Source organism: Sturnus vulgaris, chromosome 17 (assembly GCF_052056855.1).
Source record: "Sturnus vulgaris isolate bStuVul1 chromosome 17, bStuVul1.hap1, whole genome shotgun sequence".
In the NCBI taxonomy this organism is placed as follows: Eukaryota; Metazoa; Chordata; class Aves; order Passeriformes; family Sturnidae; genus Sturnus; species Sturnus vulgaris.
In genome coordinates this window covers 386975-399058 of record NC_142259.1, presented here as the reverse complement: position 1 = coordinate 399058, position 12084 = coordinate 386975, and the positions used below count along the sequence as shown (strand labels likewise).

At 45.6% G+C, this 12084-nt stretch overlaps 1 protein-coding gene across 1 annotated transcript in view; it reads right to left on the bottom strand.

The window, feature by feature from the left end:
- MMP24 (matrix metallopeptidase 24) overlaps positions 1-12005 on the bottom strand; it is a 44446-nt gene extending 32441 nt beyond the window's left edge. Inside the window, exons 1-4 of the mRNA XM_014886227.2 lie at positions 11868-12005; positions 9375-9523; positions 2722-2838; positions 416-720 (exon numbers count right to left, since the gene is read on the bottom strand). Coding sequence (XP_014741713.2) covers positions 416-720; positions 2722-2838; positions 9375-9523; positions 11868-11978 — 682 coding nt within the window. The 5' untranslated portion in view covers positions 11979-12005. The remainder of the gene's footprint in view (positions 1-415; positions 721-2721; positions 2839-9374; positions 9524-11867) is intronic.
- Positions 12006-12084: the final 79 nt, after the last annotated feature.

Genomic DNA, 12084 nt, shown 5'->3' with positions numbered 1-12084 from the left:
ACAGATCAAAACAAATTGACATTCAAATGTCTTCACTCTCAACTTTGTATTCACCTTTACAACTAACTTTAATTGCCCTTGGAAAGTATTCCATTTGATACAATTTCAACACTCTTTTGTTCATCTTTTCCCTCCCAGAGTTGTGGTTTTTGTAGCAATTAAGGCCTTAATCTTGATATATGTAAGAAGCCAGCAGACACACTCTTCTGTTCACTCCTAAAATTCACACCATGCACAGCCACAAACAAACTAATAATATTTTTTTTCCATTTAAGACAGAATACATATTTAGAAAGCATCTGAACCACTTTATGAGAGGTGAAAGCTCCACCAAGAAAATACTTTCTAGTTGAAAGCGTGTCAGTGTGTCTGCATCCAACTTATCCTTGTTGGGAAACATGACCTGCACTCTTACCATCATGATTAGAATTTCCCAGGGTCCATGGCTCATCTGAATCAAAGTGAGTGTCACCTCCAATTCCCGGTCCAGGAAAGTAAGCGTGAGCCAGGAATCCACCCTCTCCATCAAAGGGAGAACTGTCTCCATGGAAACCAGAAGCAAAAAATATCATAATATCTGCCTCCTTTCTGTCATTTTTAATTTCATGGTAAGGGACCTCTTCAAAGGTAAGTGGTGTCACTCTCTGCCAAACATCAAAGGCCTGACGAATGGCTCTCCTTGTATCAATCTCACCAACCTTGGGGGTGTAGTTGTGTACACTGTGGGAATGAGAAAGAAGGGATGTTTCAATTTCCAGAATACATTTGAGAGTTAGCATTCTATAGCCACACAGTTTCAACTTCCAAAGGGAATTTTTTTGCGGACTCTACTCTGTGCATGCAAGGTTTTGCTGTTACAAAGAAAGTTACCAACAGAACTGCCACCCTGATCTCAAGTCTACATTAATTAACAGGAAGCTTCATAATGCTTTGGTTGATCTTGGATCACTTCCCAAAAACTTTCAAATCTGGGTGTAGATGGCTGAGTAACTTTTTTTAAAAATGTAAATTACTTCAAATTTTGTCTGAGGTCATGCTAAGATGGAATCTACTACATGAAAACACTTGACCACTAAAATTCATTTTGAGAAACAAACTTCCAGTAAACTACACAACCTTACTTATATGACCTGCTTCATTCTCTGAACTACTTAAAATATTTTAGAGCTCATAAGAGTGATGGATCTGTCAGTTTTGTGCAGCCCAGTCATGACAGCTAGATACAGCGTTTGGGGAGACTAAGGGGCATTTAACTGCACATAAATGTCCCATAATTCTAAACCTATTGTTATAAATGCTATTCATGAGGTATTTTGTGCATCTGCGTGTAATAGCCTCATGATCTATTAAACTTGACTTGGGGAATATGAAATATCTATGTCATGGGAACAATTTTCAGTCTTTAATGAAGCTGACTCAATTTAATATAAACACACTGTAACATATTCAGTGGTGAATCAAGATACCCATCACTTGAACGCACACTTACAAATACTGAAATCGGAAAGCTAAACAACAACTGGTTTGACAAGGGCAGCAGTGCAGACATCTGCCAATCTGTTTCTCTTGCTTATGCATATGCTTAAGACATATTTTATTTATATGATTCCATACCACTTTCCCTTAGGATCCAGAAAGGTTAAAAGAAGGATCTGATTCTCAGACCTCGGCATACAGGTGTCCCTTTACAATTTGAGTTAAGATAATGATTACTAGTGGAAGCCTTAACTAGTCCCCAGAACAAGTCCCTCCTCCCAGTCTCTGCAGTCCCTCACTGTCACTTGAAGCATCCTCCTCCTTTCTCAGAATTCTTGGCAGAAGTGACAGAGGGCCCCAGTCCCTGACCCTCTTTCCTCTCACACCATCATGTCCTTTCCTACACATTCTGGCGCTTTCCCCATGCTGGTCACTCTCATTTCTACCTCTTCACTGCAGACTTTCTGTCTTAGTATTACCCAGATCTTCTCCTTAATGACTACATCTCTAATTTTCACTCCTTTCTCTCCTTTGCCCCTCCAAAAATTTTAAAAAGTTGTTAATTTCAACTAGAGGGTGGGTTAATTTTAATTTGAAATTACATTCCTATTGCCAGAAACCTCCACTGGCCATCTTTCAGCAACTGTCTTTCAAAAACTCACAGCCTGACTGACTCAGAACATGTCTGTGGGAAACAACTGCCCCTCTGCAAAACTCCCTTGACACCTGTAGCTCACCCCAGCTGATGTTACCTCAGCTGGCCTAAGTCTGGATAAAAGCAAGGGCTCTACTACAGGAGCAGAAGTAAAACCTCTGCAAAAATAAATGTTGCAAATCAGTAGAAGGAGAAAGCATCTCGTCCCCAAACAGTGATGTTCTTTCTGCTTTAATGGTTTGTTAAAGGTGGCATATGATCTAAAGGCTAGAGCCTTAGATTTCTAACAGAAGAAAAAGGGCCTTTTACTAAGATTTTTCTGCCAAAATTACACAACTGATGGCTGCAATTTAGGTGCCTTTACTGAACAGTTAATTTCTAATTGATAACAGACTCTTCAGTTACTCCAGTGCTCTGACAGTATTTTCTTCCACCACATTCTGAGAATGAAAGCATGGACTAGACATTACAGGGAGTTTCAGTGTAAAAGTATGTACAAATTCTGCATGCCAAACTAGTACAGACCATTTTTTCCCCATCAAAAATGGGGAGGGAGGGAGGGAGGGAGGGAGGGAGGGAGGGGGCTGTACCTGTAGGTTATGTGCTTCTGTCTCCACTTCTGGCCAGTGAGTGCATACCGCTTTTTCCTCCGGCTGCGACGTAGGTGGGGATGATCTGGAACTCCACATCGAGGCTTCTTCATCCACCTACAAGTAAAGGAAAAAAAAAAAAACCAACAAAAAAAAACAAGCTACAGAAAGAGTTTGGAAAAGAGATTCCAAAAAACTCAGGGGGTGACTGGAAGACCTCTGATATATGGCCAGTGCTAACCCCAAGAAGGGTTTAGTCCTCCCTCTGGGAGGTTTACTCTCTGCAGAGGGCTGTGCTACCCACCTCTGCTGTCAATCCACACACCTCAGCACACCAAAACTGCTTCATTTTTCCTCATGGAAACACAGATTCCAGATTAGGTAGTCCCTATGCTTGACAAGAGCTTAATGATGATAATGTCACAAGAGACCCAAATCAAAATTACAGGCGGGTGTGCCCTGTCACCTCACCTATCACCTGTTGGATCCTCTCTACATTTGGTAAAGTGGTCCTGTGCCACTGAAAATTAATCCAGTTCATACCTCACTAGGTAAAACTGAACAAGTGCAAACACAACCCTCCCAATTAATAACTAAGGCTTTCATCTGGAATGACCAGAACAGATCCCTCCAGTCACTGGGTCACACACACCAAATTCCATTAGGTTCTCCCCATAATCCCTGACTCTTGATATCACTCATGATGCAGGAAACTCTAGTCTCTATTGCCAAGTGAACTGGAAGAGTAAAGGCTGCTGTCTCTTGCACATGGATCCATGCAGTATTATCAGAGAAGTCCACTCTCCTTCCCTACCTTCTGCCTCCAGCCTAGAAAGATTTTTTGTTTCTTTCTTACAGCAGCTTGGGGGTGGTCAAACACTGGCAGAAGTTGCCCAGAGAGGTGGCAGAATCTCTATCCTTGGAGATATTCAAAACCCAACTGGAAATGGTCCTGAGCAACCTGCTCTAGATGTTCCTGTTTTAGCAGAGGGTTGGAGTAGATGAACTCAAGACGTTCCTTCCAATCTCAATGATTCTCTGACAGAGAGCCAATGAGAAATAGAATGTTCCTCAAAATACACTTGCTCATGTGGGCATGCTCCAGAGAAGCCAGATGTTGCCTATGGAGGAACAAATTTGCCCATTACTGCATGTGGCAGCTGGGGAAGAAGGAGACAAGGACAGAGACTGAGGAACTACAGGTACTGGTCTCCACAGGTCCCCAGTCACATCCTTTAAGAGTTTGCAATGTGTCCCAGGACAGGAAAGCAGAGCCCAGGAATAAGACAAGCAGTCTCTGGCCACAGCCTCTGCCTAAGCAGACTGGCACTGTCAGTGGACAGCCACTGGAATTCTTCAGGCATTTCATGCATTTGATCCACTCACTTTGATGGCAAAGGCAAGTAACACAAAGCCCTTAAGGACACTTTGCAGGACACGCCACTGCCTCATTAAACACAAGAAAAGCATTCTAGCCAGTCCTGGCCCATTTCTCACAGGACACCAAATTCTCACCCCCCTCCTCAGTAAAGATTCTCCCATGTCCTTGGCCACCCAGGGGACAACATTTGGCCTTCAAAATGTAGCCATCAACTGCAGCCAGCCAATGGCAAGTAGTCCTCACTTGTGCCTAAACAATGAACATGTGTAGCCGTGGAAAGGGATTTTAACCCTTTAAGTGCGGCGAAAATAAGATGCACAGCTACATGGTCATCTTTCATGATAGGAAAGAGACAAGTGTATTCAGGAACACACTTGGTTTTATATCATGACTCGCAATTCCAAGAGCAGAAAAAACATGATTGGTTCAGAGAGAAGACACCCCATTCCCAGGGCCTGGTCATGCACTACAACAGGTGTTCTATCTTTGTTATTAATTCCTTTTTATTTTGACCAAGTTATCATCCTGAGAGAAATTCTCCCTAGCCTACAGCTGGACCAGCTTATCGGCTGGGAACAGAGCTGAGAAGCTCTGGCCTGGAATATTTTTCAGGCTGCAATTTTCTTGCTTTCTCAATATGTGTGCCCACAAACATGTTATTCACCAAAAAATATTAGCCCCAGACCCTCAGGAAGGGAGAGTCTCCCATCACCAGTAGATGGTTTACAAGACTTTTTGCCAGGACACCTTTTAAACTAAAATCAACCAGACAGACAGACACTGTGCCACACCAGAAAATTCTTTTAGAACACAAACACCTGCTCCCAATTCAGGCAGCCATGCAGCCCTTTCTTGATTCCACTTCCTATATGTCATTCTGGTTGCTTCTTATAAATTTCAGTGCAGTCATCTGTCATCGTCTCCCCACCAAGAACAGAGCAAATTAGATCTATTACACACATTGCACTGTACCTGACAAGAACCCAAACTGTGTATATAGAGCCAGCACAGATCTTCCCCACTTATATGACCTCACATTTATCAGCACTGTACATCTTTCAGAAATCCAGCCAACCTGTGGAAATTGGATCAGTTGCCCACAAAACTGCTGCCATTTTCAAAGAAAAGCAGTACATCTAAGATTTGCTTTTAGAAATATCAATTCAACCTGAACACACTGTGTTTCTTCAAGTGTCCTTTATTTGTGCCCTTTTGCATTGCTTCTAGCACTATCCTAGGCACCTGAAGTTTACTGTCATCTGTATTCTCCCAGATATTTCCTGAGTTTTCAGGGTTTTTTTTAGTTCCACTCATGCTACGATACAATGTTTTTATCATAACCTTACACAAGCCATAGTGTGAATCAGGTTTTCACCTCTTGAGCTTCATGGGAACTCCAGTACTCTGAACATCACCATCATCAGGCCCTGACTACAGTCAGAAAATGACCTTCTGTTTTATCCTTACTAGTATCATCTAGAAGACAAAAAATTAACAGAGCAGTACTACCAAACCAGCCGGCACATGTGGAGAAGTCACTGGGACTGTCCAGGGCAGTGCTGACACACCAGCAGGACCTCACACCTCAGCATCTGTTTCCTGTAAGAACACTTTACCAAGTTCACAACACTTGCCCTATGCCCAGCTGGCCACAGGAATTCACCTCCAAACAGCTCGGCCCATTGTTATCAAAGCCAGAACTACACAGAGACCTCACGGAAAGTGAATTTCCTCCAACAGTCAAATTCCCTGCCCCTTTGCCAGTTCCAGGTACAGGCACAGGGCATGGGGCTGTTCCAGAGGAAGCTGCAATACTGACACCTGGGGCTTCAAGGACTTCTTGAGCCTAAGTCCTAAGGCAGAGCTGCTGAGACTCATGCTGCCCGTGGCTTCTAACTCCTCTTTATATATAGAATATAGATATATATATATATATATATATATATATATATATATATAGAAACCCCATTTCACTTAGGCCTGTCTGTACCCCCATATTCTACCACAGTTTGTTCCAGAGCTCAGCCACTGCCTGTCTGAAGCCAAGTAACAGAGCCCAGCTTCCTGGCTGGAGCTTAGCAGTACCCGAGCTGTTGCCAGCCTGAGCTAATGTCAAGCTGAGAATGTTTATCTGGATCAGTTCCCTGATTCCTAGACCGTGGGAAGTAAGGGTCCTGGTCTAATCACAGGGACCAGGGTACAAATCCAGCCATCTCTCCTCCTCTCAGCAGGGCAGGTCTATGGCAAAATATCCATAAAGCTGTAGCTTGCTGCTGTTAATCATCTGTCGCTGAGCTTTATGACAGTCATTCTACACTGAGCAGTTTGGATAACCCTCCTGTGTTCCAGGGAAAATCATCACATCAGAAACAACAAAAGACTATTACTTGAAGCAAGATTCAGATACTTATGGTAGATTCCCCCTTCCTTAATTTTTAAACGGGAACACCAGTAACACTGGATGATCAAAATTTATACCAGACACTCTTGAGGCACAGACTATTGCATTCCTCCAACTGCTTGGCATCAGAAAACAGGCAATTTCTAAAAGCAGTGACATCTAGTTCTTGTCCAGATAAAGCTGCTTTCCCCAGCTCAGACTCCAGGCCCTTCACAAGACTCTCCTAAAGAGAGGGAGCTGTCACTCTCAATCCCCTACTCAAGCTGATGGCAGTGGTATCTTTAAACAGCTGTGGTGCACCCCAAGGTGAGAGACCTGCACAACAGGCTCAAGACAAAGCACAAGACACTTACAACACAAGTAAGATAATTTCTTGGTTCCTTCCAAGGCCATGTGATTGACCATGATAAAGACAAATCACCACTTCTGTTCAGCACTAGCATGCCTTCTCTCCAGCATGCTCCAGGACTATATCCTTGCCCAGCTGCTCATCAAAACCACATTTCAGCCCACCAGCTGCAGGCAGACACAAAATTTGCTGAGGTATCATCAGTTTCAGGGTCTGAGGAGGCTGTTTAATGTATTCTTCCTGCTCTCTTTACAAGAAACTACATATCCTCTGATGAATGGACCCCCACCCAACCTTCCTTTTGGGTACTAAAAAGCATCATCAGTGGTGGTGTTTCTTTCCATCTCCCACTAGCAGCACCTGTATGGTGGCTTCCACATGCTTGGGTTATCGAACAAGCTCCGGATTTGAGGGTATGTGGGAAAGGAGATGAGAAACTTTAGGCTTCCATAGTAAGTGTAAATAACTCTGATCCTTAAAGTCACTTTAAAGAGACGGAACTTATGACACTGACGGAAATGACAGAAAAATTCCTAATTGCAATCTCAAAACTCCTAATACAGACTGAAACAACGGCTTAGTAAATGCTTGAGTAATTCAGAGCCCTTGGAGGCAACCTGCCTTGCCAGCTCTCTTCCTTCTGCTCATCTTCCACAATCAGGTCTGAGGAAGTGACAGCCCAACACAGCCTAGGCATATGCCCCTCCAGCTCAAACGACAGGCTCAATGCTAACAGCAATCTGGACCTCCTTTTCTGTTCATGCAAATTTTAGGCAAATTCTACCCTGCCATACAACATATGGCTCCACTGACTCAGGACAGATGGAGTCAGAGCAACCAAACATGCCTCCGAAGCACACCAGTGTTTGGCTGCAGCTGAGGTCTCAAGCTTTTGGAGACTTGAGTTTCAGAAGAGGGAACCATCCGGGTTTTTCACTCATCAGCCTTTGGGTGTTCATGCACTGATCAAGCCCTGCCCATAAATACAAACTCACTAAAATGTGGGCAACACCTTCCTCTCCTTCAGAAAAACTTTTACTTACTAAAGCAGGGACTCCTACACGCAGTTTGCTCCCTTTCCTTGTCACCCACTAGGCAGCAGAAGCAGCTCCTTAACTTTCCAAACTAGCACCCCAATATCACAGCCTCTTCCCTCCCCATCCCCTTCCAAATCATCACCATCCCAAATCTAAGCTTCTACACACCAACTGCACACACAGAGCCTTGCTCGATGGCTCTGATTTGTCATTCACCTACAAACCATGTTATTAACAGCAGTGAGATTTCAGATGGAAAATCCCCCCCTTTCAAAAGCACTTTGTTTAAAACTCACTTGAAAAATAAATAAATAGGATTTTCTCTGTCCCTCAATGGAGAACAAGGGGCTCTTCCTGGGAGCTAAAGGAGAGAATGTTACATTCACTGGAGAGGCAGTCCCAGCCCAGGATGATCCCCTCCTGTCCAATACACTAATTTCTTCTATTTCTCCCTCTTCCTGCAGTCTGGAAGGCAAAAAACCAAACCCCTTTGTTCTTTACATTATTTGGTTACTTTGTGGCCCTTTCTTTTGTGCTACCATGTCCCTTTTGCCAGCAGTGTGCCCTACAAGGAGAAATGAAGAGCCAGGCAGGGCATGCTCTGAAGGGTCTGCTAATGTAGCAAGGGCAAGGGACAACCAGGCAAGGCCCAAGCAAGTTCCATTGAGCTTTCTCTTTTTGCTCATCATGAGATGCTTTTTTCCCCAGAAAGCCTTAGGAAGACCCTCTCTGCATTCTGCTTTAGTTAGCAGATGCTCCCCAGACCAACAGCAGATGGATCCAGCTACTACACAACCAGACAAGGAGCCACTTCCATACCACCCTTTGCAGCCCACACTGAAGAGAAGACTAAAAAACAAAGTCCCTCCAGCCCCAGTGGTTTACACCAATGCTTCTGAGCTATCAAAACTCTGATCACAAACAACAACACATGGTCAACGTACACCAGAGAACATCCAATGTTCAACAAATGGCAACTGTGGGCAGCTAAGTAGCCTTGACTACTGTCATCAGACTACATCAGAACAACTCACTTCAGTTCAAACTATGTATCTCCACAAATAGCATCTATGGAGATACACAATCCAGGTAATTAAGAAATAGATTAGAAGCAATTACTGGAGACAGAATTTTAACCTAAATTCAGACAGGGATGGAAATAAATTAAACCCTTGTTGTCTTCCACTTTCAGGAGCTCACAGGATTCATGCTTTGATTGTGCACCAGCAGTGGGGATCTGTGTTCAAAGGACAACAGTAACAAGAGCTTCTCCTCACACTCACAAAAAATACTGTTGGCAAAAAGAAAAGTGGAATTGTCCACAGGTTTTGTTAGAGACATCTTTTCATAATCAAGACTTTTCTGATACAGTCAGTCAGGCAAATCTATCCCTTTTGAGGACTTCTTGCACCTGGAATAATTACCCAGGAAGTATGACAATGCATTAAGAAAGAGAAAGACAAAAGTAGCCTATATTAATCTTACTCAATAGTTGTCTGGTCCAAAACTCCTGTTACTGGGATTCCATAAAACTGTTGCATAGTGGCAACTGCAGACTGCACAGCTTTTCCTGACTGAAAGGGAGACATTTGGCTGTCAGATGGAAGTAAGTAGCCATAAGTTTTTAACCAACCCTGAAAAAGAAACAAACAGATGGTAAGATGCCACAGTAAGTTTTCAACATAACAGTTCAGAACATTTCCTCAAAAGAAAAAGTAACAAACTAGCCCAAAAAATTCAGCCATCTCTCATTTTTTGTCTAGGTTTGGTAATATCAGCTGATTCCTAGGAAGGGCTGAAGACCCAGCTTAGTATCACCTATCCTGACATGACAAGGCAGACCTGCCACTTAAAAATTAGCATCATCCCTACTGAGCAACTGGGACAGACTTAGGTCTTTGGAGCACCAGAAATGCCCAAGAAGCTTTGTTCTTGTTCCAGGGACTTCCTGTGCACCCCGTCCCCTTGCCATCATGAGACTCCTCAGTGGCTAGAGCAGCAAGGTCCCAAGAGCCCACTGCCCACTACCCACTGCTGTCTCTGGACCATCATTCCAAGAAAACAGCTTAACAGCCCTGAGAAATCCCTGAAAACACAAGTTCAGCTTCGCACTTGCAATGAGCACAAGAGCAATTCTAAAAAACCCCAAATGAACCCAAACAAACAAACAACAACAAAACCCCCAAAAAACTGAAAACAGATTTAAAAAACTGAACAACCAAAAAAACCACACTCAGAAAGTCTGAAGACCCTGATTAGGTGGGTGTTTCCTCAACCAATAGCTAATACCAGCAAACTGTCAGAACAGGAAAATAGCCAACTCTCCTGAAGGAGTTCTGTCCCTTTTCCCTGCTTCCACCCTAAAATGCAGCCTTAGATAAAACTGCATATCAAACTTGTCAAAATGCTAAGGACAGCATTTTCAAAAACATACAATTATTCAGGATTTTTTTTCCTCTCCTCTCTTCCCTTCCCTCGCTTCATTATGAGGAGAAACCAGAATATTAAGTAATAATAATAGAATAAAAACTTGTTTTTATAAACTTTTTCCCATAACTTTTCATGTGCACCCCCTAGTGCTTCACTCTTCTTGTTGATTCAATTCTTAGACCAGGATTATTATGAGACCAACATATATCCCATAACCCTTTTCCCAATCCATCTGACCCACAAGACAGTCCTCACCACATAAGCACTGATAAATCATCTGCATGACCTATTCTCCCACTGACAGCATGATCACTCAGGGAAGGGGGAGAGAAGATGCTTGTTCTCTCATAACACAGCACAGCAGCAGGAAAGGTGCTCAAGTCAGGAAAAGCACAAGTGGGAGAACAATCTCCATTTCTTTGTGGCAACAAGAAGATGCCAGAAGCCATCAGGGAGAGAGAAGGGCCTTGCTTCCAAAGCAGGAGAAAGAATCATAGAAGGGTTGGAAGCCCATCTCATTCCACTCCCCTGCCATGGGCAGGGACATCTTCCACTATCTAGCTGGTTGCTCCAGCCTGGCATGGGACACTTCCAGAGACCCCAGGGCCAGCCTCAGCTTCTCTGGGCAACCTGTGCTAGGGCCTCAGCACCCTCACAGCGAAGAATTTCTTCTCAATATCCCATTTAACCCTGCTCTCTGGCAGCGGGAAGCTATTCTCCTTGTCCTGTCATTCCAGGCCCTTGTCCCAAGTCCCTCTCCAGCTCTCCTGGAGCCCCTTTAGGACTGGCAGGGGCTCTGGGTCTCCCTGGAACCTTCTCTTCTCCAGGTGAACACCCCCAGCTCTCCCAGCCTGGCTCAGAGCAGTGGAGCTCCAGCCTTCAGAGCATCTCCGTGGTCTCCTCTGTCCTTGTGCCAGCAGTTGGTCTCGTGTTGGGAGCCCCAGTGACAGGGGCAGTGCTCCGGGCGGGATAGGGAAGCAACCCGAGAGGACTAGGTATGCCAAAGGGCACAGACAGCGCTGCTAAACACGGAAATCACCAATGGCTTCAGGCAAAGCCAAGCTGCAAAACTGTTCCAAGACCATTTGTTACTCCTGTCTTGGTCTCTAACAAGCACAATAACTGGGACACTCCATTATAACCAACATTAGCTGCAGTCGAGCAGCGAGGGCAGAGCACAGTAACCAAAACAGCTCGGAGCGGGGCTGCCCTCGCGTACCCCCTTCCCTCCCGGCCGCAATCGGAGGCGGCAGCGGGAACGGGGCACACGGACACTCCGAGAAGCTGCCCCCGGAGACTGATGCTTATGATCACACAGGAGGACTATGGCTACTTCTCCGCCGGTCCCAACTTGCCGAGGCGCGGCCGGAGCAGCTGTGCCCGCACACCCGAGCTCAGCCCGGCCCTGCGGGAGATGATGGAAGGCTTCTGGCGGAGGAACCGCCGCCCGCCCGGCTTTCCGGCCCACCCCGAGATACCCAGCACACGTCGCGGCCCCGGGACGCCGGTGGCAGCCGCGGCCCCGCCCGGCCCCGCTCGCGGACTTACCTGGCCCGTGCTGGTGTCGGCGGCGGCGCGGAGCAGCGCGCAGAGTAGCGCGCAGAGCACCGGCAGCAGCGGCCCCGCCGCGCCCAGCGCCTGGCGCGGGCAGCACGCCATGGCCCCGGCGGGGCCCGGCCCGGCTCCGCACCGGCGGGGCTCCGAGCGCTCCGGCCCCGGCGCCGCGGCTGCGGCTGCGCGGCTGCCCGGAAGGGGAAGGGGGAAG